At 44.5% G+C, this 27,586-nt stretch overlaps 4 protein-coding genes across 4 annotated transcripts; all 4 read right to left on the reverse strand.

Annotated features, from left to right (window-relative positions):
• Positions 1-999: 999 nt before the first annotated feature.
• On the reverse strand, positions 1,000-1,635 carry cldnj (claudin j). Its single transcript, XM_061720455.1, has one exon. The coding sequence runs from the start codon at positions 1,633-1,635 to the stop codon at positions 1,000-1,002; it is 636 nt and encodes a 211-aa protein (XP_061576439.1).
• A 10,910-nt stretch (positions 1,636-12,545) lies between these two features.
• Positions 12,546-13,691, reverse strand: cldne (claudin e). The gene has a single exon (XM_061719869.1). It carries the CDS (start codon positions 13,597-13,599, stop codon positions 12,949-12,951), a length of 651 nt encoding a protein of 216 aa, XP_061575853.1. The 5' UTR covers positions 13,600-13,691; the 3' UTR covers positions 12,546-12,948.
• A 1,263-nt stretch (positions 13,692-14,954) lies between these two features.
• Positions 14,955-16,134, reverse strand: cldnf (claudin f). The gene has a single exon (XM_061719870.1). The coding sequence runs from the start codon at positions 16,021-16,023 to the stop codon at positions 15,280-15,282; it is 744 nt and encodes a 247-aa protein (XP_061575854.1). The 5' UTR covers positions 16,024-16,134; the 3' UTR covers positions 14,955-15,279.
• Positions 16,135-17,721: 1,587 nt separating this feature from the next.
• On the reverse strand, positions 17,722-19,277 carry LOC133442004 (claudin-4-like). Its single transcript, XM_061719871.1, has one exon. It carries the CDS (start codon positions 19,199-19,201, stop codon positions 18,536-18,538), a length of 666 nt encoding a protein of 221 aa, XP_061575855.1. The 5' UTR covers positions 19,202-19,277; the 3' UTR covers positions 17,722-18,535.
• Between the last annotated feature and the right edge of the window lie 8,309 nt (positions 19,278-27,586).

A 27,586-nucleotide genomic window follows, 5' to 3' on the forward strand; every position in this document is an offset into this window, starting at 1 on the left:
AGTCCCGGCTTGTCGCTCTATACTGAAATGTCTCCCCCCTTCTCTTTACCTGCTTCCTGTCTCCGACTTTCTCAATAAAGGCCACTAGTGCCATAAAAACCTTAAAAAACAAAACCGTGTCTACAGTCAAGCACGGCAGTGGCAGCATCATCATGTGGGGCTGGGGGACTTTCAGGTGGCGGGAAAGGTGGACGCAGGGAAATAAAACATGACGCACAGCTTCACCTGTGACACGAGGGCGTGAGTTTATTTCAAAATCTGAGAACATTTGAAATGTAGCAAAGCATCTGCCACGACGGCACGACACGGGGGAAGTAGCTCAGTTACAGACGGTTCTGCAGATGGGTTTTACTGGTCTTAAATGGTCTTTAATGGTCTTTACTGGTTTTTACTGGTCTTTACTGGTGTTTAATGGTCTTAAATTGTATTAAATGGTCTTTACTGGTCATTAATGGTCTTTAATGGTCTTCGCTGGTCTTAAATGGTCTTAAATGCTCCTAAATGGCCTTTGATGGTCTTTAATGTTATTTTATGGTCTTTACTGGTCTTTATTGGTGTTTAATGGTCTTTACTGGTCTTAAATGGTCTTAAATGGTCTTAAATGGTCTTTACTGGTTTTTACTGGTCTTTACTGGTGTTTAATGGTCTTAAATTGTATTAAATGGTCTTTACTGGTCTTTAATGGTCTTTAATGGCCTTTACTGGTCTTTAATGGTCTTTAATGGTCTTTGCTGGTCTTAAATGGTCTTAAATGGTCTTTAATGGTCTTTACTGGTCTTAAATGGTCTTAAATGGTCTTTAATGGTCTTAAATGGTCTTAAATGCTCCAAAATGGCCTTTTATGGTCTTTACTGGTCTTGAATGGTCTTTACTGGTCTTTAATGGTCTTTACTGGTCTTTGATGGTCTTTGATGGTCTTGAATGGTCTTTAATGGTCTTTAACTTTATTATTTTCTTATTTTTTTATGCAAAGTTTCACAGACTTTGCCTCGGGGCTCTTCAGACGTAGTTCTTGATGGCGTAGCCTCTGTGAGGGGGGGTCTTGGCAGGTGAGTACCTGCTGGAGTGGAACCGTGCCCCCTGCGGGGGGCAGCTGGAGCACAGGACGGCCCCCCCACAGAACAGCAGCCCAGAGGTGACGAAGCCGATGTAGATGGCGGCTCCCAGCTCCCTCTTCAGTACCTCGGGGACGCGGGGGTTATGGAAGTCCACGATGACGTTGTGGGCGGTCCAGGACACGGCCACGGCGGCGCTGAGGGCGGCCAGGCAGAAGACGGCGCCGGAGCCCAGCACCACCCGGGCCTTGACCCGCGGGTGGCTCAGGCAGTTGGTGCAGCGCCCCCCCAGCAGGAAGAGCAGGAAGCCCAGAACCCCCAGCACCAGGCTGATGCAGACCAGGCCGCGGGCGGCCTGCAGGTCCGGCGCCAGGTCCATCAGCGCGTCGTACAGCTTGCACTGCATCTGCCCCGTGTACTCGCTGACGCAGGTCATCCACAGACCCTCCCAGAACACCTGCATGACCACCAGCTGCGTCCCGATGAACGCCGTCACCTTCCACATGGGCAGGGCGCAGACCAGCACGGTCCCGGCGACGCCGGCCAGCGACAGACTGATGCCCAGCGTCTGCAGCGCCATGGGGGCGGGGAACGGGTCACGCCCTGGGAAACACAGAAGACCGGCAGAGAATTAACGTCAATGGAGGCGTGATGTTAGATTATAAGGCATTGCGAATCTTATATTGTTCACTGATTTTACCTTATCTCAATTACTGTGTGGAAGTCTGGGGCAACACATATACTAGCAATGTACATCCATTGTTTATCCAGCAGAAAAGAGCGGTGAGGATCATTCATAAAGCAAATTACAGAGAACACACCAACAGATTATTTATTAATTCAGGACTTATTAAATTTAAAGAAATAGTTGAGTTACAGACATTATTAGTTATGCATAGGGCAAAAAGAAAAGTATTACCAAGTAATCTACAGCAGTTTGTTTTTTCGAATCCAGAAGTTATAGATTATAGAAGGAAATATAATTTCAAACATCAGTATGCAAGGACCACTCTCAAGCAGATGTGTATATCGGTTATGGGAGTAAAACTGTGGAACTCTCTACAAAATGATTTAAAGGAATGTACAAATGTACTTAGGTTCAAAAAAATGTATAAAGATAAAATATTTAAGTTATATGATCATGAATAGGCTGGGACTTAAACAGTACTATTGATATATGGGGTTGTTTCTATTTAAGTGTATATTTTTGTAAATATTGGTTACATTGACTATTCTTTTTGTTTTGCTTTTGAATAAGGGGCAGGTAAAATAAGACTTGTCTTCATCCTGCTCCTTTTTGGTCATGGGTGTGTAGATTGAAGTGTACAAATGTACTACTGTAATATTGTCAAACTATGCACTACCATGCACGAAATAAATAAATAAATACATGTTTCAGCAGACCTCCATGCAGCTGTGGTCGTTTAAGGACAAGGAGCCTGATTTGATTTTATTTTCCCCTTTTTTGTAAATTGAAGTTCAGCAGAACTGAGTGAAACCACGAGGAAATGATTTAAACCTTTAATGTGACTGGCAGAAATAAGTGATCAAATTTAACAAATATAGGAATTCTCTTTTTTTATGTCATTCATTATAAAAGTTAAGGACTTACACACGGCCGCTGTCTTAAGAAGGCAAAATAGATCACAAAGGACACTTCTCACCCTGGACTCTCTGTGTTTGCACTGTTGCCCTCAGGTAGAAGCTAAAGAGCAATAAAAAACAAGAACAACCGGATTCAGACAGTTTTTATCCTACAGCTGTAACAAAACTCAATTCACTCAAAAACAAACTGTGACTGATGAAGGATTGTAAGTTAGTAAGTAAGTAAAGTTTATTTCTATAGCAGCTTTCACAGACAAGGGAACGTCACAAGGTAAATAAAAACAATACGATAAAAGTAAAAATACAATAAAAACGAGACAATACAGATAAAAAACTAGAATAAAAGTACAAATCAACATGATGGTCATAAAACAACCTGATGTTTAAAAGCTTGGAGCGTGGGTTTTAAAGTTTGCTCCTAAAAACATTGATGGAGTCCAGCAGATGTAGAGACGGCGGGAGATCGGTCCAGTTAAAACAAAGTTAAAAGAAAGAGACACGGAGAGCCAGTGAAGATCAGAGCCGTCTATCAGAGCAGGTCAGCAGCTTTGCTGCAGAGTTTTGGACTCCCTGAAGACGAGACAGTTCCTTCTTGTTTAGGCAAGAAAACAAACTGTTGCAGTCGTCCAAACGAGACAACACAAAAGCAGGAATAATTAGCTCTAAATCATCTTTAGAAACAGCTGTTCTTGGTTTGGAAATATTCCTTAAATGGTAAAAAACAGTTCCTCATCAGCTGTTTGGAGTTTTGTTCTAATGACATTTCTTTCTCAAAGACAACACCAAGATGTCTTTGGCTTGGCTTAAATGAGACACTCAAATCACAGAAAAACCGCTTGATAGTTGGAATGACATCATCAGGGCCAATCACCAGAAATTCAGTTTTATCCAAGTTCAACTGCATAGAATTTGCTCCGAGTCACTGTTTTATCTGCGCAAGGCCCCCCATCAAAGGTTAACATTTCTGAATCTCAGAGGCCTTAAAAGCGCAGTAGTACAGCTCGATATAGTCTGCAAATAAATGATATGAAACATCAGCAAACTCCTGGATTTTCTTACCCAATGGGGTAACATAATAAACACAAAAGTGGACCCAAAACAGAACCCTGAGGTACTCCGCACAGCTAATCAGCAGAGTCAGACAGGAACTGGTTTACTGATAACTAAAGCTCCTACCACGATAGAACCGGTCCAGACATTCCAACCAAACCTGCAGTCTTGTTATCAAGATTTGATGATTGACAGTGTCAGATGCCGAGGAAAGATCCAACAGTATCAGAACAGTGCATTTCCCAGAGTCTGCAGACATCATAATGTCACTACTGGGCATTATGTTATGTATTGTGTGCATGTGTAGGCTGTTTTTAATTATTTATTGGTTTTAATCAGTTACTTTTTTTTTTTTTATGTTGTGTGTAAATGTTTTCCATACTATAGTATTTATCTATTTATTTTTTAGCACTGACTGATGGCACTTTTAATGTCATTGTTATTTAACAATGACAAAAATATCTAATTTGAATCTACTCTTATCTAAATCTAAATGTTTGTAATTGTGGATGACGCAGGTTTCAGCTGCTCAACATTCAGATCTCTTGTTGTTCGTGACGTCACGAGACAATTGTTTAAGGGTTTTCCAGTAGTGGCGGCGGAGGGCCGCCAGGGGGCGCTGTGACAAAAGATAAACGCCACGAAACACTACCGAGAGAGGGGCGTGGTTACGCATGGGCGTGGTTACCTGTGGGCGTGGCTAAGTTGGTCCTTATCCTTATCAGTTGGAAGTTTTGTTAGTTTAGTTTGTAGTTTATGAATAATGTAGTATGAGGTTTCAGATCGATTATTTCTGAGGATTTAAAACTAAATCAATGTACAATTTTAAAAAAAAATCACGTTTTTGTGACTTTGATGCAGAAAGATATTTATATTTTTTGGTACATTTAAAAAAAATGTTTTTCAGATGTTATCCATTTAAAATATATATTTTCTGATTAAAAAATGTCCTTTTTGCTTGTATTGTCAGTGGAATATTTATTTAGTGTATAAAGTGTTAAAAATGTGTAATCATCATTTTGAGGAAGTAACAACTGAATTATCTTAAACCCCTGGATGCCTCGGCCCCTCGGCCGTTCTGAGCTGTTTGGTTTTATTTCATATACCCCATTAAATGTGTGTTTACCGTGTTAAAGTTTGCACCTTATAGGACCTCATTGTTAGTTTCCACTGTATATAGTTTATACTGTCTGCTGTAAAATGATCAGTAAAAAAACAGAAAACTCTTCTTTTTTTTTAAACCATAAGTGTGTGAAAATATACTGAATTTGGAATCATTTTGTTTTCAGAAACATTCCTCCTTTATGTTCCTCTTTTTATCTACGATCATTTCATGAGAAGATATAAAAGAAGGTGTTATTATTTTTTTTATGTCACTTACAAATGTACAAGTAAGTAAGTAAGTAAGCAAGCAAAGTTTATTTATATAGCACCTTTCACAGACAAGGGAATGTCATAAGGTGCTTCACAAAGAATAAAAACAATACAATAAATGTAAAAATTCAATAAAAGTCAGACGATACGGATAAAAAGCTCCTAACACCCATAACTCTGGGTTTTATTTTGCAACTAGTGATTTGATCTTATCGCGTTGGTGTGAAGGTGGGACCTGAAATCGTGAATAACTATGGGATTAATGTGTCCACACCTCTGTACAAGAATCTCCTTCTTCTTTCTGTGTACACTTGTTTAAAAGGGCAGGAAATGTTTTGTTTTTAAGGTCAGAAATTCTTCAGATCCTTCCTGTATATCTAGGTTAGCTGACACGGCCTGCTCCACCTGGCCTGTTTACACTGCACTAACAGCATCATCACCCCCAAATCTCCAGGGGGGCCACGGTCGCTCACCAAGCAGCAAACCCTCGTAGGGCCCACGGATCTATTATAAAATAGGGCCGGGGAAAACTGCCCAAGCCGTGCGTCACGTTTAACTCCAGCCCCTGGAACCGTGAGTCACCGTTTCTGTTCCTGAAACAGTGACCTGCTGCGTACCTGACGGGCCGGTTCTCCCAGGGCAGATTTAGATGAGCTCGGGTGCTTTTCCACAATAAATAAACAGGCTTTGTCACCAGGAAAGAGTAATACAACAAGGTTCTTTATTGAGATAAAAGGATATTTACTTTACTATGACTGATAGAGTAAGATTGTCAACATGTCTAGCAAGATTGTAGGCCAACAACAAGTCAGTTTGTCCCGGCTCTGCTAATCCCGTGTGACTGGGAAAGGGAGGGACATCTGCAGTGATGTATCTCATCCCCTAAATGCAGAATATCTGCTGTTACCATCAGGGCAGAGGTACATGCAGTACTGGAGTTGAGGGGGGATGAGGGGGGATGGCATCCCCCCTGAAATAAAAAAAGTCCAAATCATCCCCCTGTAAAACTGCCATCCCCCCTTTCCATCCCTTATGTCATTTCATCAATGAATGTGGTTTTACTGCTATTTCAACATTTAGAGTCATCACCAGAAACATAACACCAGAAAAATAACTTATTTGACAATTTTCACCTGTTTCAAGTAAATTTTCACTTGAAATAAGTAGGAAAATCTGCCAGTGGGACAAGATTTATCTTCTCATTACAAGCAATAAAATCTTGTTCCACTGGCAGAGGTTTTTACTTATTTCAAGCTAAAATCTACTTGAAACAGGTGAAAATTGTTGTTTTTTCCAGTGATGAGTCTTGTTTTAAGTGTAATGAGATTTTTTTACTAAAATGAGACATTTTAACTAGAAATAAGACAAATATTCTTGTTAAGATTTTGAGTTTTTGCAGTGATCCATTTTACTTATCCTGTGAAGGACAGAGTCATATTGATAAGTTCAGAAAAGTGTTTTTTATTGTTGTGTTTTGATGTATTTGATGTAAGCCCAGTGGATATTTAAAGCTTACAGAAGGCTGCATTTAACTGCTGCTATGTCATTCCTGCAGTATTCCTGCAGGTGTTTTGGTCAGTGCTATTATTTGTAATATATTATATTATTTGTAATCAGCACAAATTATCTGTCCCCATATGATAAAATCCACCATCCCCCCTGATTTTTTTTTACAACTCGAGTACTGGGTACAGGTACCGCCTCTGTGGACCTCCCGGGCCCAAAGATCTTTTATACCCTCCAGTACAGCTCTGCTAAATAAATTATAGACGCATTATTCATTTCATAATCCACTAGGTTTGGTGTGAAGCACTTTAGGATCAAAGATTCTATCCATTGTGTTAAGTTATGTTATTGTACTATACTGAACTTAATCGTTCTATGTCGAATTGTCTTGTATATTGTTCTTCTTTTTTTTTTTCCGTTTTTCACCATGTATTCTGACTGCAATTTTCTACCACTGTCCCACCAGTCCTACTGAGGTCCAGTATCCTACATTTTAAGACATATTTAGGAGAAATCTAAAATATTTACCTGTCAATCACTTACAAACTACAATTATGTGATCAGAATCGGATGAGACGACCTTTGTTGACACTGAAATACTGTGGAGATTCCTACGTATGTAGTTCCTATAATAGAGCCTAAATGAAAACACAAAAGGGAATTAAAGCACATTTATTTATTTTAAATATTTTCAGTTTATATTGATTGTCTTCAAGTGAAACATTTACATTTTATTTTAATTTGTCATTTTAACTCATGTGGGTCTCTGCCCCATCCTGCTCCTCTTTAAGAAAGTAAACTCATTTCCCATTTTTAGAGATATTTAAATGAAGTCTTCGCTTTTTTAGCAGAAATGTCTTCACTCTCGTTCCATCCATCTCTGATTTGTTGCTACAGCAAGTGGCAGTTCTCACGAGGTTAGTGACAATTCAGTTTGGAGCGGCACAGGAATGCTGTTTAAGAATTATTATATTATAAAACGGGAAATTTACAGGAAAATACTAATACGTGGGGAAGTCGGAAAAGAAAGGTAAAATACGGTAGTTTCCCGGCCAAAACGGTAGACTTGACAGGTATGGTTCAGACCAATATTAAAAACAAAGTCAGTAAACATTTATAGTGCAAATGCTGATTTGTCTCAACGTTAAATTTGTTGTGACACAAAGTGTACGTTGGACTAAAGCGAGCTGTTGAGTCAGGAACATCTAGAGAAAATAAAACGTCTGCAGACTCAAGATGTCAGGATGAGCTGAGCTAAGAGTTGATGCTCAGCTCTCCGAGTCGTGAAGAGGGTTCACATACTTTAACGGCAGCATGGCCTAAAAAGATCTCCAGAACGGTGTTTATTTGTGGTGATGTGGCGTGTAGGCAACGTTACAGCTCTGCCAAGTTGAACGCTCCTCTCTGGGCGTCTCCAGCAGCGCCAGAGGCTTTGCTTTCTTTTTCTGTTGCTCTGCAGTGTAACTTGGTTAAACTACAATGTCATAAGTAACTTTGTAAACTCCTGTCCCACAGAAATGTGCAGCTCAGAACCGCCACTCCAGATGAGGCAGCGGTTATGTTCTTGTCAGGGGTGATGAAGTATTTCTGCTCAACTGTACTGTACTTTTTTCGTAGCGGTGTATCGCGTCATTCAGGCAGCCAATCAGCACATGCCTCATTATCATAGCACCCGCCCCGCCAGAATGGTTACAGAAATAGTATCGGCTTGGAGCGGCTCTACCTGTCTCAGCCCTAGTGCAAAAGCGCAAAACGGGGCCGTGGCGGTTAGAACCGAGTTGAAGCGGGACTAGTGCAAAAGGGGCATTAGATGCCATAATAGGTCCCCTTTAATGGTTAATACCAAGTTTGATAAAAACCTAGACATAAGTTTATATTTTAATCTTCTTTTTTTTTTTTTTTGGGCGACATCCACTGCCAATCCAGGAAGCAGGAACACACGGAGACACACGTCAAGCACTGGAAATCTGCAACAAAAAACCACAAACAAAACACAAAACCGACAAAACCGACACGGAGCCGACCAAAACACGAACAGCAATCGACCAAAATCTTGAGATCTGATCGCAGTCTGAGCTAAGCTACCGCTACCTAACCCCAAAAACTACAGAGCAGCATGCAGGTGAACAAGCCAGTGTGTATGTCTATGTGTGTGTATGCGTGTATGTATATGATCATGCGTGTGTGTGTGTGTGTGTGTGTGTGTGTGTGTGTGTGTGTGTGTGTGTGTGTGTGTGTGTGTGTGTGTGTGTGTGTGTGTGTGTGTGTGTGTGTGTGTGTGTGTGTATGTGTGCGTGAGTGTATATATGTGTATGTAGCTATGTGTGTGTGTGTGTGTGTGTGTGTGTGTGTGTGTGTGTGTGTATGTGTGTGTGTGTGTGTTAGTGTGTGTGTGTGTGTGTGTGTGTGTGTGTGAGATAAACCAAACAAAGCTCCACCTGAAGTGTATCTATAGTGGGGGAGTGGTGGGAGCAACCCCGCCACCCGCGAGACCAGAGGCCGACACGGAAGAGCCCGGAACCCAGGCCACCAGCCACCCCAAAGAGGGGAGAAGTAGGAGGGAGGCAACCCACCGCCTGCGAGGCCCCCCCCCCCCGGCGGTGGCCTAGGGGGCCCCCAGCCAGAGATCCCGCGGCGGCGGACCGCGACCCAGGCAATTCCCGGCCACCCGGTCCGGGCCGGACACGTGGCCAGGAGGCCCTCACCCTCCAGGCCAACGACCCCCACCCGGCAGGGGGTCAGCTTGCCCAAGACCAGAGGGGCGCCCCGCCGCGGAGGCAGCGGGGGGGACCTTCTGCTGGTCCGCCGCCATCTGCTGCTGCTGATTGGGGGCATCACCCTGACCACCTCCTACCCCCCCCACCCCCCCCCCACCCCCCCCCCCCCCCCCCCGCTGCGGATCTTCAAACAAACCTCATCAGCCCTCTTGGCAGTCTACTATATTTTATTAGTCCCTCAAGAGAAAGAAGAACAAAAAGAGAAAGAAATTCAGCCGAAGTGGACTAAGATCAACAAAAGTGGGAAAGAGGAGACCATACAGTGATGGATTCAGTTTGGAAAGTGTGTGATGTGATGGAGTGTGTGTGAATAAGAAATGAGACATAAGACATCCAGGTATTTGTAATCAGAAAAGGACAGAAATAAAGAAGTGCAGTGTGTTGAGGATTAGACTTGTAGGTCTAGGGACCGTTTTTTTGTGGTCTTGGTCTTGTTTCGGGTCTCTCGGTCTTGGACTCGGATAACTGAGAGTCCGTTGCACCAAGGTGACAGAATCTGGTGATCAGCAGATCAGCTTGTTAATGTACAGTTTTGTAAACTATTTGTATTTTGCATTTGATTTAATGTTTTGGTGCATCTGCATGTGTCTGTATTTTATTACAGTTTTGTGTTTATAAAGGCCTCGTTTGAATAATCAGTGATGCTGATATACGGTGTAATCTGATTACTATAATGGTAAATAATATAATTTCAAGTTGATAATTGTACCTTTAATATTTAAAATTCAGGTTTCATCTCCAGATTAAGTCCAATTTAAATCAGTAACATTTACTATTCATACTATTCACACATATCTGATCTCAGCTGATTGATGATTGGTCTCGGTTGAGGCGGTCTATATTGAGGGTGCATGTAGTCCTGTGAGAATAATTAAATGTCGGTGGGAGGGCAGCAATTAAACTTAAATTAAATTAAATCAAATGAAATGAAAAGTTAAGAACAAACAACATTGGTGAGATTTGCTCTCTGGTGTCAGAACCCCCCCCAGGACGGAGCCGCCAGGTGACCACAGATCAGTTTTATCTCAGGATGGTGATGTAGGATGTAGGGGAGTCAGTGAGGTCACAGTTTTACAATTATGGGCACTAAAGTTGGATAAGCGCGCTGAAACGAGGACTAACAGGTTGCACCGTTGCAGGAGAGTCGCTAAGACGGGTTTTTCTGGAGCGGAGAGTCTTTCACAGACCGATTACACGTCACGTGACAGTCATGCTGACGGTGGAACTGGGTCGTCATGTGTGAACTCACTGCTGAGTGAAGGATGAGAGATTAATACAAATGTTAATCAGGTCATTTTGTCACGTTTCTGTTGTTTATTTCTTTCCTCTTACTCTTTTTTCTTACTTAATTATTATCTATTTCTGTCTATTTCTGTTATTGTAAACTTGTAATTTTGTTTGTTTGTTTATGTATTTGAGCACATTGAGTCATGTGAAATGTGCTTTATAAATACATTTGCCTTTGCCTTGCCTTGCCTATTATAATATAATTAGAAAGTAATAATAATTGCTATTAATTATTAATTATTACTATAAATAACATGATTACTTTGGGTTTCACACCCTGGGGCTGATTGAATGAACCTTCAAGGTGTAAATTCAGTCTCTTGATAGTATATAAATAATAATAAATGCTGAAATGAAATTTCATCTTTGACAAAGTAGCACAGCAGTGAATATGGCAAGGAAGGCTGCAAACACAACTCACAGCTCTCTGATATAATAATCAAACTGAAAACGAATAATTCAGCTATGGTAGCGTTTATTTACAGTGAAAAAGCAGCGATTTAGACTTAGACAGACCTTTGTCATTTGGGATTTGTATCGGAAATGAAATTTCATCTATGACAAAGTAGCACAGCAGTGAATATGGCATATTTACAGTTTAGATAAATAAAATAAAGAAGTAATATTCATACATTTCAGAATATGTGCATATATATATGCACATATTTTAGCATTTATCATTATCATTTATATACTATCAGGAGACTGAATTTACACCTTGTATATGTGAATTTACACCTTGTATATGTGAATTTATACCTTGTATATTCAATTCAATTCAATTCAATTTTATTTATGTAGCATCCATTACAACAGAAGTTGTCTCTAGGCGCCCCCGAGCAATTATTACATAAACATAACATAAACAATGGCAGGTATATATATATATATATATATATATATATATATATATATATATATATATATATATATATATATATATATATATATATATATATATATATATATATATATATATATATATATATATATATATATATGTATGTATGTATATATATATATATATATATATATATATATATATATATATATATATACATATTATATATTATTAGTGGTGAGGCTGGATTAAAAAAAATTATCTAATTAATTAGAGGCTTTGTAATTAATTAATCGCAATTAATCGCATATCAATATTTGAAACGAGAAGCAACATTTTTCAATTTAAATGCATTTTGGTATATGACTGAATCATTGAATTGACACATAAATGACCTTAAACAACAAAATTGTGTTTATTTTGATAACTGAGTGTTAACATAAAGTGCAATATGAATAATAGGAATATGATTGCATCGTCCACAAGGCACAAACTTAAATTCAAGTTAGTTATATTCAAGCTTTTTCAGGACTTTTTGTAAACTGTCTATGTCTTAAACACATTTGTTTCTGTTTAGTAAAATTAAACGGGTAACTTCTACCGGGAACTCGTGCAATGAGAAACATTCCGCACTGTTTGGAGTGCAAAAGTAAATTGGGATTAAATGCGTTATTTTTTTTTGTTGCGTTATTTTTCTGTAATTAATTAATCGTAATTGATGCGATAAAGTCCCAGCCCTAATATATGTATATATACATATATGACTCTCCGATGTTTACAGTGATTCAGACCTTAAACCTTTTGATTGTTTGATGTTTCCTCCTGCTGAAACTCTCAAACCGACAGAACAACCAAGACTGGAATGGACCCGAGGAACCGGTTCAACCCGTTTGAAGAAAAGTTCAAACTACCGGATGTTTTTGTTCTTTTGCTGCTCAACAGCTTCAACTTCAACTCTCACTTAGTTTATACAGTTAAAACCAGCAGTTCTGGTTTATCTGAAGCTGCTTTTAATGGTCAACTTTAAATATCCCTCAGAAGAAAACCTCTTACAAAGACAGTGTAATATCAGGAGTTTTATTACAAATGATTAATTTTCTTTGTGGTTTCCACCACAGAACAAACATAGGAAAACATTTCATATAAATCACATAAATCAACATACACACACACATATATATATATATATATATCTATATACGGGCGCAGCACTACATTTACATCCTCGCAGCCCGGCTGAGACGTTCAGACACTCGGAGAATAATCAGGCGTGACAGCAGCTTGATTTAAAAACACCTCCAGACCCGGTTATCACAGTTCTCTCAATCCAAGGATCCTCAGTGTCTCTCAAGAACGCCCCCCCTCGTCTGGCTCGGTCACATGACCCAGTTCGGGCGGCAGAAACTCATTCAGGAACATTAGAATAACTTAAGTCTCTGTGGGCGGGCGGCGCTCAGACGTAGGCCCGGCTGGTGGCGGCCGACCGGGCCGGCGAGTACTTGGTGTCGGAGTACTTGACCGGGTACTCCGGGCCCTGCTCCTTGGGAGGACAGGTGCTGCAGAGCAGGGCCCCGCCCAGGATCAGCAGCGCCGCCGTGCCCCAGCCGATGTACAGCGCCGCGCCCAGCTCCCTCTTCTGGGCGCTGATGAGCATGGGGTTGTAGAAGTCCCGGATGATGGTGTTGGCCGACCAGCACACGGGCACCAGCACCAGCACCCCCGCGCAGATGAAGATGGCCCCCGCCGCGATGGCCACCTTGATCTTGGTGTCCTTGTCCTCCACGAAGTTGGTGCACTTGCCCCCGATGACGCCCAGGATGATGGCGAGGGCGGCGGCGATGATGGCGACCACCACCAGGGCGCGGGCCGCCTGCAGGTCCTGGGGCAGCGCCAGCAGAGAGTCGTAGATCTTGCACTGCATCTGGCCCGTGCTCTGCATCACGCAGTTCATCCACAGGCCCTCCCACACCGTCTGCGCCGTCACGATGTTGGCCCCGATGAAGGCCGTCACCTTCCACATGGGCAGGGCGCAGATGATGATGGAGCCCAGGAAGCCGATGATGCCGAGGGTGAAGCCCAACATCTGCCGTCCCATTGACACCATGGTGAAGTCCGAGTGAGGATTAGTGAGGCTGAATGAAGCCAGTAAAGCGAATGAAGAGAGTGAAGCGAATGACGAGAGTGAAGCGAGTCGGCTTGGGTTGTAAGGTTGACAGAAGACGCTGCCAGCCTCTTTTAAGATCTCCGTCTTGAAGGCGGAGCCAAAGCCGCCCTTCCCTCTGAGCTGAAACCAGCGCAGGTGGGGATTTACCTGTCCGGCCAGATTCCCGGCATTGTTGGCCAGGGGACGGGGTTTGGTTTCGGCCCGATGAGCATCAGTTCATGTAAATGAGGTCCTGGAAGAGAAACCTTTTTTTTTTTTTCTCATTCAAACAATGCGCCTAACTGATGCTGGCTGCTCATTGGTCGGCTGGCTGGGACGCCATGACAGGACGCCAGGACCGGGACCGGGAAGTCCCATCAGGGAAATGGTTTCAGGCTCAAAAGAAAACACCAAGTCGGGCGTGAGTTTCACCGGATGTGATGAGAATTCTCCATCTATGGTGTTTTCCTGGTTTTAGGTTTTACTTTTGTTCGGCCGTGAGTCAGTTACTTACAGGAATCCATCACCTGATCAAAGTGGTATTGATCAGTGGTGATTAGATTCATTCACAAACTCTGAATTTAAAATAGGGTCTTGTGTTTTTTTACTGATCATGTTTCTCGCTTTAGTTTTTTAGATATTAATTTCAAAATCAGTAATTTCTGCACCGATTTATGAGGTTATCTTTTTTTCTGAGTTAAACAAGCACACAGAGGAGCTACAACTAGATTTTACAGGAGCTAGATTTTATATTTATTTGATTTTTTATTTATTAAGTTTTATATTTATTTGATTTTTTTATTTGTTAGATTTTCTATTTATTTGATTTTTCTATTTATTAGATTTGATATTTTTTAGATTTTATATTTATTAGATTTTTTATTTATTAGACTTTTTATTTATATTTAATATTTATTATATTTAATATTTATTAGATATTATATGTATTAGATTTTATATTTATTAGATTTCATATTTATTCAACTTTTTATTTATTAAATATTATATGTATTAGATTTTATATTTATTAGATTTTATATATATTATATTTTTTATTTATTTGATTTTATATGTACTAGATTTCTTATTTATTAGATATTATATGTATTACATTTTATATTCATTCAATTTTTTATTTATTAGATATATTTTATATTTATTAGATTTTATATATATTATATTTCTTATTTATTAGATTTAATATTTATTAGATTTTTTATTTATTAGATTTTTTTGTGTATTACATTTTGTATTTATTCCATTTTATATTCATTAGATTTTATATTTCCATCCCAAATGACTCCACAAACAAATAGTGACAATTGAAGAATTTTATTAAACATCTTTTTAATAACCAAACAAAATAAAGTGACATTTGCGGAAAAACAAAGACATAATAAAACATCACTTCAAGGAAATAAATCCACTTGGACCGTGACGTCTTTAGGGACGACTGAGGACACGATATTCCTTTAAATCCAAGATTTACACGTTGCAAATAATCACAAGATAGAAACTGTAAACAAAGATCAATTCATTTGAAATCACAGTGTATTAAATTACGTACCATCCTTCAGGAGAACAACATGTTCTGGTACAGTTTTAACCTCCTACTGAAACTCCTGGAGTTTTACTTCAGTTTTAGATGAACTGGCGGGGGGAGTAGACAGCCGGCGCGGCGTACGGCTTGCTGGGGACGTAGGTCCCCGAGGCCGTGTAGGGCTGGCTGGAGGCCGGGGCGTACACGGGGCCGTAGGGGGCCCGGTTCACCGGGGCGTACGGGTACATGGGCCCCTGCGGGTAGCCCTGGTACAGGGGCCTCTGGGGGGGGCAGGACGTGGTCAGGGTGATGCCCCCGATCAGCAGCAGCGCCGCCGCCGACCAGCCGATGTAGATGGAGGCGCCGATCTCCCGCCGCTGCGTCTCGATGGTCAGCGGGTTCTCGAAGTCGGACACGGTGATGGCGGCGGACCAGCAGACGGGGACCAGGACCAGCACGGCCGACAGGATGAGCAGGCAGCCGGCGATGATCACCACGTTGGCCTTGGACGCGTCCTTGTCCAGGCAGCTGGTGCACCTGGCGCCCACGAAGGAGAGCATGAAGCCGATCATGCCGAAGACCAGGCAGATGATGACCAGGGCGCGGGCGGCCTGCAGGTCCGGCGTCAGCCGCATCAGGGACTCGTTCAGCTTGCACTGCATCTGGCCCGTGCTCTGCATCACGCAGTTCATCCACAGGCCGTCCCACACGATCTGGCCCGTCACGATGTTGGCCCCGATGTAGGAGGTCACCCTCCACATGGGGATGCCGCAGGTCACGGCCGCCAGGACCAGGCCCACGAAGCTGAGGACCTGGCCCGCCACCTCCTTGCCGATCCTCCCCATGGTGCAGCGGTGCAGCGGCGGGTCACGGAGGGAGACGGCAGCTCGTCGGTGCAGGTCTGGATCAGGCGGCGCTCTCGCCGGCTGCTGGGGAGCGAGTGTGAGGGAGGCGGGCGGCGCTGCCGTCAGGCCAGCTCCTCTGGTCAGACAGGATTCCAGCTGGAGAGGAGGAGCATCCACCTGTAAACCATCTCCTCCCCGAGCCTCCACAAACACACTTAACATGCAGAATCCCACAATGAAACTCCTGCAGCTGCTTAACATCACACTCAGCCGTCAAAATAATGTCAAATTATTTTCATTTTCCTTCATGTTTAGTGGAAAAGTTGAGAAAGTTTAACCCTTGTGCTGTCTTTAAGTCAAAATGACCCAATTCTTCTATCCTTCTTTCCTCCTCCTGCCATGATCTCTCCTTCCTTCTTCCTTTCCTCTTTTCCTCCTTTTTTACCCTCCTTTACTCCTTTTTCTTCCTACCTCCCTTCCGTCATTCGTTCCTTTATTACCTTCTTTGCTTTTCCTTCCTTCTTTCCTTATTTTATCCATTCCTTCCTTCTTCCCTCCCTCCCTTCTTTCCTTTTCTCCCTTCCTTTCTTTCTCCCTTCCTTCCATCTTTTCTCCCTTCCTTACTCCCTTTCTTACTTCCATCCTTCTTTTTCTCCTTTCTTCCTTCTTTCCTTCATTCCATCTTTTCTCCCTTCTTTCCTCCCTTTCCTACTTCCTTCCTTCTTTTCTCCTTTCTTCCTTACTTCCTTCTTTCCGTCCTTCCATCTTTTCTCCCTTCCTTACTCCCTTTCCTACTTCCTTCCTTCTTTTCTCCTTTCTTCCTTACTTCCTTCTTTCCTTCATTCCTTCTTTTCTCCCTTCACCCTCCCTTGACCCAAAGACAGCACAAGGGTTAAGTGTTTTGTGCAAAACAGAGAGCAGTGCTTTTGAGATCTTACAGGAATATGATTTTTCAGAGACGCTGAATCTTTTTATTCCTAATTCTGCCCGAAAGTCTGAGGTGTTGATACGTTGATCGTGTTTTGAAGATCTTTAAGATGCAACGAGAGCAGAAGGAAACAAGATGTGGCAGACGCTCTGACGTGCAAACCAAACAGATAAGAAAGAAGGCTCGGTTATTTCCGGGTAAACAACCACAGTGCAGTGATTACAAATCCCCACAACGTCCCATGACTGAAACCTTTGTGGAAAAACACTCTGACGACACACTTCTGATACTCTGGCAATCGTTCTGATACTTGTTGATCCACAACTCAAACACATTTCTCCTTTTGTGTTGATGTTTTTAAATTATTTAAGGGTCATTTGTGGTTTCAAAGTACAGCTTTAAACCATAGTTGTTTAAAAAAGACTTGATTTACACAGTTTTATACTGCATTACTGTAAAAAAACTTAACTTTAAAAACAGGCATCAGGTAAGATACAAATATATTCTGTCATAAGAAATAATTCTGTTCTTACTGTTCAGTTTTCATCTGAATATTATTTTTAGTTTATTGTGGAAGCATCTTTTCTACGATGTAATCCAGGACATTGCTGTGGAGGAACATCTGTGCACCTTGAATATGCAAATGTTGTGAGTTTCTCTCTTCCTTCTCCACTGGAAGGTTTCACCTGTATCACCTGTGAACGCAGCCTGTTATGTCATCAACAAGCTGCAAACACAACTCACAGCTCTCCCATATAATAATCAGACTGAAAACGAATAATTCAGCTACGGTAGCGTTTATTTACAGCGACAAAGCAGCGATTTAGACTTAGACAGAACTTATTTGTCATTTTGGATTTGCATCGGAAATTAAATTTAATATTTGACAAAGTAGAACAGCAGTGAATATGGCCTATTTACAGTTTAGATAAATAAGATAAAGAAGTAATATTCATACATTTCAGAATTATATAAAATATAAAGGTTTGCAGATGAAAACAGACAACAAAAACAGATACATATAAACAACAAAAGAGGATTAAATACAGAGTGCTCGAGCAGCCGTTCTCACCAACAACCCTGATACCTGAACAAGACCGACCCGCACGAGCTGAGAGAAACTGATTTAATGAGTCTGAAATAATAATTTACTGAGCAGAGATTAAGACCAGGAACATGAATGCAGCTCACAGGAGCTTCAGCCTCTTTCAAGAACTTCTTAAAGCAGACATATGGAGTGAATATGACGACATACGTGGGACCAGATAAAGAGGCAGATTAGAATCGACTCATTTTAGAGCTAAATGAACATCTGAGTGAATATTTACTCTTATTTTTAACAATCAGAATATAATCCAGCTTGAATATGAATACTTGGAAATGCCTCTTGATTTAAAGAGAAGTCAGGGGAACAGCTTTGCTGGCGTTCATGCAAATCCGACGGCTAAATTGGAAGCAGTGATGGATTCTGGGCTTGGTGTCCTCTGGGACAAACCTCCACCAGAGTTCGTCCCAGAGCTCGTGGCAGAGCCGGACGGATCGTAATCATCCAGGCTTGTGACATCCGAGGGATCCGGAAGTGTCTCACACGTACTCTCTGGAAGTGGAAGGAGCCTTCCCGTACTCCCTGGACGCGGGCGCCGACCTCACGGGCGTGAACTTGGGGACGTAGTGGCGCTGGTCTTCCTTGGGAGGGCAGTTCCAGCACAGCAGCCCCCCCCCCATCAGCAGCAGCGCCGAGGCCGCCCAGCCGATGTACAGCGCCGCCCCCATCTCAAACTTCTGCGTTTGCAGAAGCATGGGGTTGTAGAAGTTGCTGATGATGGAGTTGGCGGACCAGCAAACGGGGATGAGAACCAGGAGCCCCGAGACGATGAACGCCACCCCGGAAACGATGCAAGTCTTGGCCTTGCTGGCTTCGTCCTCGATGCAGTTGGTGCACTTCCCCCCGGCGATGGACATGATCAGGCCGAAGACGCCCAGCAGGATGGAGATGATGGTCATGGCGCGGGCCGCCTGCAGGTCCTGCTGCAGCGCCAGCATGGAGTCGTACACCTTGCACTGCATCTGGCCCGTGCTCTGCACCACGCAGTTCATCCACAGGCCCTGCCACACCGTCTGGGCCGTGATGATGTTGGCCCCGATGAAGGCCGTCACCTTCCACATGGGCAGGGCGCACACCACGATGTCCAGCACCCAGCCGATGACGGCCATGGCGATGGCGGTGATCTGAATCCCCTGAGACACCATGCTGCTGCTGCAGACGACGACCAGAGAGAGAAAGTCGGCGGCGACGGCGGCTGGTGAGGTTATAGGCTGTAACGTGAGAACGGGACTCAGGCATGGGGGCATGTGAGGCTGCAAACACGCTTTTATTGGCTGCTGGAGTTTACACACAAACAGAAACTGTGTGCCCTTGAGCAACGCTGACCAGCCCAAAATACAGCTTCAAGATCAGATATGACCTTCTGCATTTAGACGAGAAGCAACCCCGACCCCGACCCACTCAGCGTGGGGTAGGGATGGGAATCGAGAACCGGTTCTTCTTCAGAACCGGTTCCCAGTGTTTCAATTCCTTGGAATCGTTTGCAAAACTTGCAAACGAATCCCTTTTCGATTCCAGTGGGCACGGATGACGTCATCACAGCCAGCAGTCAATAGTAAACGTGACGCCCAAGCGATACAAACGCTCGAAAGTCTGGTTACATGTCAGTAAAAAAGACGCAAATAGAGGGAATATCTGTACACATGACGTCACAGATGCGACTTCACAGCGGGTTACGCCCACTGAGTGGCAGAAAGACTGAGTGGCAGTGTAAACTTTCAGTTTGAGCAACTGGAAAACATCTAAAATGGGAAAGAGCTGTTGTGCGATCGACTGTACTCATAGATTTAGCAAGAAATCAGTTATTGTTTTACAGACTGCCGAAAAAAAAGCTTAAGAGAGACAAATGGATCGCTGCAATTCACAGAAACAACTGGATTCCAGGCACCGAAACGTGGATTTGCGGTTCCCATTTTGTATCAGGTAATGATGGATTTTTGGGTAGCTAACGTTAAACGGTCAAATCATAAAGTTCGGTGTCCTCATCACTTTCATTTCGCCAACAAATCTGCTTTGAAGTCGGACCAAGCGTCAAGACTTTTGTATGCCTTCAAGCTTTGCTTCGTGTATTTCCCCGGTGTAGAAATTAAGTACATATAAATATCAGGAAACTCGATTCGTGGCCAAATATTAATGTCCATGGACCACTGGTTCTTGGTAACTGTACCAAATATTAATGTCCATGGACCACTGGTTCTTGGGGTAACTGTACGGGTCACTGTCAAGTCCAACTGCCTTCAATTTAAGCCGATAATCAGCTGTTATCCCATCTTCTCCACTAGTTGCAGCCATTTTTGCCGCTCAGTGCAGTAAGGGTCCAGTGGGGAAGTGACGTCAATGCAGACCCTCTATAGGGCAACTTGCCATACTTGCCAAGTGAATATTTCGTCAAAGGGAGGAAATACTACCAACATGCAAAAACATTTGCACACACAGCAGCAATAACAATCAATGAATGACCCGTTTTCGATCCGCTCCGGACCAACGTCAGTAGTTCTCAACCCAGCAGCAGCGTTAGCATGTCCGTGGCTAATAATACTGCAGGTAAATAATTAACTAAGGAACACTACCTATCATATCAGTGCCATTTGCCTCACTGTTGTCCTTTTTTTCCAAATGAGAATCGATAAGGGGATCGATAAAGAACCAAATCGTTAAGCAGAATTGAAATTGGAATTGGAATGATAAAAATCTTATCAATTCCCATCCCTAGCGTGGGGAGTTAACGCCAGCTCCACTCAGGGAGGCCCCTTCCAGGACTTGAACCAGGAACCCTATAGCTGTGGAGAAAAGGTGCTAAACATCAAGCTACTTTGAGGGAGGTTGAAATCCTTAAATAATCTTTTATAGTCAGTTAATATTTCCTGTAGCTGTAACTCTGAATCAACCAGGTTAAAACCCGAGTGGACTTCTTCTTCTTCATGAACTGCATTTTTGTATTCTTGACTAATTTCCCCCAGAGTTGTACATGCAGAACCGGCAATGGAGGAGGTGGGGGGTGGCTGGGGGTGGCCGTGGCCACCTCACGCTGAGTCTTGGCCACCCTATTGGCCACCCCTGGCAAAACGTCACAGCTGTCAATGGTATCCGACGTGTGGAACGGAACCTTCCTGCACTGGCGCAGCATTTCCGGCCGGACACTTAAGCTGCACACCGCACAGCCTTTGCGCGCTCTCGGTCAAGAGCGCGCTAAGTTCATCAAGAAGAAAAAGCAACTACAAGCACGCACGCTGACAACTTGTGGCTACAGGTTACTTGTAACAGGTAAGCTATTATATCAAAGGGGAGATTTCATTTCAACACTTTTAGTAACGTTTGCCCCATGACTGTATCTATTTACAGTTTTTTTTTTTTTTTTTTTTTTTTTTTTTTTTTTTTTTTTTTTTTCCCAAAACACTTTTTTTAAGTTGCTGCCCTCAGGGAAACTTTAGTCTAATAATTATTTGAATACTTGTCATTTTTTAATAAAGCTCATTCCCAAAGACTTTGCAGGTGCCTCCTCCCCCATTGAAAGTATTTACCATGTGCATTATTTCACTGATTAGAGGAGATAATTCTGAACCGGACCCGACCTCTCCACAGGCTTCAGTTGCGTAGATTTACTGCTCGGATCCACTCGGATGCTGCATGTTGTTTTAGGTACAAGCTCCTCTGCAGGCAGAACGCAGCAGATCGCAGAACTTATAACTGCCACCGACGAGCATGATCAATTAATTTCAGTCCTGGTGTCCCTCCGTTGGCTCTCCATTCCATACCGAACTGATTTAAGTTTTATTGTTGACTTTTAAAGTTATAAATGGAACGGCGCCCTCTTATCTGTCAGATAACTGTCACTTCTAGTTCATCCAGAATCCAGGATAAGTGGGTGTAATAACCGAGCCCTGCAGTCACCCCGGTAGGGTTGGGCACCGAGAACCGGTTCCAAATAGGGGCCGGTTCCTTACGTCCGGTTCCGGAACCGTTAAGAAGATGTTTGCATTTCAATTCTTTTATTCGGTTCCCAAATGTCTTTATTTATTTTGTATTACTCCGCCTGCCGCGCTCCGTTTGTTTTGTATTATTGATCCGCCCGGCGTGCGTCGCTTGAACAAAGCCACTACTCTGTGCGGAGCGCTCTCGCTCGCTGCCTGAGAAGGCAGACATGATAATCTTCCTGAACAAGAATTGTTTTTCAACTGTCACATGACATTGTCAATGCTCCAGGGTTTGTTTTATTTTATTTTCCACCTGGGGAGCAGCTCTTTGTTTTTAGACTGCTACCAACTTGTGTGTTTCAGCAATTCAGCAGTTAGTTAGGGACCCTGCTTGTATTTGAATACCCTAGTTACAGTACAGCAACCAAATTAAACTGTATCAAGTCAACTGGCAGTGTGAATAAATAAAAATGGCCTGTGTAAAGGCCATTTTCAAATGAAAAAACCTGACCTGCACCTCAAAGAATCAGAATCGAGAATCGTTTAGAACAGGAATCGAAATTGAAAATCGGAATCGGAATCGTTAAAATTCAAACGATGCCCAACCCTACACCCCGGTCAGGTTAATTTAGCTCTATCTGCTATCAAATCTGACCGTCTGTCAATGACATCTGAAACGAGGACAGTTGGAACCAGCTACCAGCCGTCGATGCACAGCTGGACGGCTGGACGGAGACGGACCTGCTGCTGGCTGCATCACTGATCCCCTAGTGGCCAGTCGAGGACCTGCATGCTGAGGTTCAGCCGGGCTGGGTGTGACCTCTGGGTTTCCTCTTAATAATCAACCAGAACGTGAAAATAAGCCCTCAAATGTGCAGAATCGTCTTTTAAAAAAAATAAAAAATTAGATAAATGCCTGTACTTGAAGTTAAAAAATAAGAACAGAATTTGAGAAGAAAGCTTTTAGGTTTTCAGCACCAGATGCTTGGAATAAACTTCAATCCGAACTGCATTTATGAAACCTCATACCTGTGACTGAATTTAAAGCTCTGATGAAAACAGTGGAGTTCAGACTGTCTGTATGCAAGTGTTTTAATTAATTATGTCTTTATGTAATCAATGTATTTGTTTGTTTGTTTTTTATCTTTTAATTCTGTAACTATGTTGCTGCTATCTTGGCCAGGTCTCCCTTGTAAAAGAGACAGCCGATCTCAATGGGACTAACCTGGTTAAATAAAGGCTAAATAAATAAATAAAAAGAATAAAGTGTTAATACACTTCTGCTGCTGCAGCACATTGAGATTCAGACACCAAAAACTTCACATTCAGTGTCATTTTATTGTATAAAATATGCTGAATCTAATTGTGCTAATTTAAATGTAACACTTTTGACCGGTCGCATTTTAGTTCATTATTCATCCATTATTACCATTATTAGAACTTTCTACCAGATCTGTTTGTGTGATCAAACATGTGTTGACAGTCTCATCTCAACAGAGGCACAAAACAACATCTTCTGTGTTCCTGGTCAAAAGGGACCGGTAGGATTTATTTAATAAAGATAAACAAATCTGTACAAGAAAGATTATTACAAAACCGTGTTAAAAAAGTCTGACACATTAACATTTTAGTTATTTATTTTTTGCCCAAACAGACTTTTTGTGATAAACATTGCGGCCAGGGCCGGTACTGATACCGGTGCCTTTCCTGTCTAAAACACTGCATTTGTCTTTACATCTCACGGCCTCTTCCCTTATCTGTGGGATTAGTTCTCTCTGCCGGTGCTTCAAGGTTTCTCACCACGAGGAGGTGATACCACGACTCCATCCTGGCTTTTCACAGCTCGCCCAGGAATAATCGTTTCCTCTGCAGGTTCTTGTGCTCCACCCAGCTGGGACACCGCTGCTGTTAAAAAAGAAACAACACCGTGTGCCGTCATTTATTTCTGAAAAAAATACTCCATATTCTTCACAAATTCAATGAGGATTTTACCAAACTTCATGTCTTATTTTTATAAAGCAGAAAAAATCAACATGTTATAGTAAAAAGTTCACAAGATTTTAAATATAAAAAGCTGCTCACCTCATCACTTTGCTCCTCCACTCTGCCAGCGTCTGCTCCTTCTGATCAGTTTGATCAAAGGTTTGATCCACACAGTATTGATCAGGAGTCGTGCTGCCACGGAATAAACTGTGGGCCAAATCTCAAGAAAGCTCAGATTAACAAAATGTGAGTTGTTTGATTGAAATAAAGCAGCATTTTAATGTGAACCAGCTGTAAAAAGCTGCGGTTCCCACCAGGTCAAACCTGAGACAGGTTCAGTTGTGGCTCCAAAATGGCCCTTCATTTAGTATCAATCTGAGCTTTTTATTTTGGTCTAATTAAGTAATTTTGAGAGTTTTCAGGCTTGGTAAGCATTTTTATCTCAGTGTTTTCATGTTTCCATGTTGACTGGTTTGTTGTTGACTCTGTTCTGATGAATATTAGCACTTTACAACTACCTTCATGGTTTTATATTTTCATTAAAATGCATTAAAATGCAGCCAGACTCGGTTTCCGATCATTTCTTGTCTTTTTCATTTAAATCCGACTGTTTATTTACCTGTTCTAGTATCCCCGCCCTTCACGCGGAGCTTGCATCTGATTGGCTGTGGTTCGTTCCTCCCAACACAAGCCCCACCCCTACCTGCATGGCTGGAGCAGGTGAAACGAAAGTTACGCCTGTAACTACGGTTCTATGAGTCCCGGATGACCGCCAGGCGGTGCTGTAAGCACTGGATATCTTCCCTCGCGCATGCGCATGTCGAGTACAATACCAACAATGTCACGTCACCCGTGACCCCTGCATGACCCCCGGAAGGGTATATCTTCCGGCGTCAGCATGGGATCGGCTCCTAGAATCTTCTCGCGAGAGCACGAGGATTCGGAGTGACCGGCAGGCCTGGCGGTCATCCGGGACTCATAGAACCGTAGTTACAGGCGTAACTTTCGTTCTATTTCGTCCCTACTGACCGCCAGGCGGTGCTGTAAGCACTGGATGACGAATACCAACAATGTCACGTAGGATCCCGGTCACATACCTCACTGACCAGGGGCAGAAGGACCCGGGAGTAGAACCACGCCCAATGATTGGGAGTGGCGACATTGATCCGGTAAAACCTGGAGAACGTGTCCGGCGACGTCCATGAAGTCGCGGTGCAGATGTCCTCCAGAGGCACCCCCTGCAGGGCAGCCAAGAAGCTGCGACGCTTCTGGCCGAGTGGCACCTCACCCCCACTGGTAAGGGGCGGCCACTGGCCCTGTGGGTGCGCTCGACGGTGTCCACCACCCAGTGGGACGGCGCTGTCCAGAAACAGCACGCCCCCTGTTGGGGCCACCATGGCAGAGAACAAGCTGCTCCGACCGTCGCACAGGCGCGGTAGCATAAGCAGCAAGGGCCCGTACGGGGCACAAAGGGCTTGGCCCACTCTCTGCAGGACCTAGGGCAGGAACGCCACGTTCGGCCACAACGTAGCCCCTGAGCTGACTGACAGGGCATGTAACTCATCGACTCGCCGATGTCATGGCGAGGAGAAAAGCTATCTCCATAGAGAGCCACTTCAGGCCCACCCAGGCCAAGGGCCCAAAAGGGTGGAGAAGAGAGGGCACCTAGCACCATGGGCAGGTCCCACACTGCTCGGGGGTTTATATTCATGTTTATGTTCTGGTTCTCTGGAAAGCGTCTAGAGACAACATCTGTTGTATTAGACGCTATATAAATAAAATCGAATGGAATCGAAAACTGGGGCCTTTGGGCTCCTCGGGGGGGGGCAGCCTCAGAGCCCCCCTGAGAAAGAGAAACCAGCCGGTGGCACCCCACGGTGGCATTCTCAACCAGGGCATGTTGCGATGAAATGACCGCCACATACACCCTTAAAGTGGACTGAGCACGGCCACCATCCAGGAGGGACCGAAAGGAACCCCAGGATCGTGGCCACGGGGCAAAGAACAGGGTCCTCTGCCCCGTCTGCACACCAGGCAGAGAATCTCCCCCACTCGCACTCATACCAGAGGCGGGTGGGAGGCACATGGGCATTCGAGATGCCAGCCCTGACAGGTTCAGGACAGCTTGACAACAATGGGTCGGGCGCCGCAGCGGCCAGACTCGGAGCCAAAAACGACGGGGTCGGGGTGCAAAACCTGAATCCCCGGCTGGAAAAGACGGTCCCTCTGGGGGGCGTCATGTTGTGTCGCAGCAGAGCCTCCGCAGCAGTGGAAACCATGTTTCCCCGGTCGGAAGGGGGCCACCAAGAGGACCCCGTGAGCCCTCTGGAGGACCCTCTGCAAAGGCGACTTGCGCCGGGAGAGGAAGTCCGTCACCCGGTTCCTGTCTCCAGGCAGGAACATCGCCCGAAGGCCGGGCAGGCGAGGAGCTGTCCACGCTAGGAGGCCCCGGGACACCTGCAGCAGCTGTGCAGAGTCGGGGCCCCCTCTGGTGGCCGATCAAGGAACAGTGGACACACTGTCCGACCGACCCGGCACGTGCCTCTTGGCATCCAGGCGGGGCTGTCCAGCCACATTGCAGGGGGCGTAGCGACAGCAGGCCCAAAGGTATAAGAGGGGCAAGGGTTGCCATCACGCACCTGGTGAAAAAAATCCTCGGTGACAGGGAGAGCCCGCACAGGAGCACCCTGAACCGACAACGGTGGCCCCGGTAGGCGAGCCCCCGGAACCACCGGTGACGTGCCGCGACCGGCACGTGAAACAAGCGCCCTGTAGGTCCACAGTCGCAAACCACTTCCTCCTGACCAACGCAGAGCATCTGCTGTGGTCAAGCCTCCGGAAGGGCAGGACCTTCATGTATTCGTCGAGGTCCCTCAAGTCCAAGATGGGACGACGTCCGTCGTCTCACTGGCTGACGAGAAAGTAGCTCAAGTAGAACCCCCAGGCCGCGGCGGGGGGTCCACCGGCATGATGGCGCTCTTGGCCAGTAGGGCGGGCAACACCTGAGCCCAAGCCGGAATGTTTGCCGGGTCTCTGACGATGGTCATCTCAACCCGGCCGGAGATAGGAGGCCGGTGTCGGAACTGCAATACGTACCCCCGGGCTAGGGTGGAAACCACCCGGGCCCCAATGAGCAGGCAGCCCAGTAACCGAGCTGCTGCCGGAAAAGTAGCTGACGACCGGCTCCGTGGCCTTAGCGCCGTCTCCCCCGGGCTCCGGACGTCCCGGGGGGGCGACGGTCGGGATCAACGCCCCGACGCTGGTGGGACGGTCCGCGCACAGGGGGGCGAAAGTCACCAGCAGGCTGACTCACAGACCGCTGAAAGCCGCGCCGGCCGCCGTGGGCAGGCGGCCGGGGGCGAGGCCCGGGGGCCGGTGAAGGGCCTCCCGGTGTACAGGAGGCGGCCGCACCCCTGTGAAGGTACACCAGCCGCTGCCTGGTCTCATCAGCCAGGGCGGTGCGGTTCAGAGCTTCCAGGGCAGTTGCCCCAAACAGCTCCCCCGGTTCTGCCGGTGCCTGACGAAGAACCCTACGAGCAGTCTCCGTCAGGGGTGACTGCGCCAGTCAGACATGACGGCGCGTGTGCACCAGGGTGGACATCAGCCGCCCCAGTTCCCTCGTTTGGGAGGCAA

The sequence above is a fragment of the Cololabis saira genome, chromosome 4, assembly GCF_033807715.1.
Source record: "Cololabis saira isolate AMF1-May2022 chromosome 4, fColSai1.1, whole genome shotgun sequence".
In the NCBI taxonomy this organism is placed as follows: domain Eukaryota; kingdom Metazoa; phylum Chordata; class Actinopteri; order Beloniformes; family Belonidae; genus Cololabis; species Cololabis saira.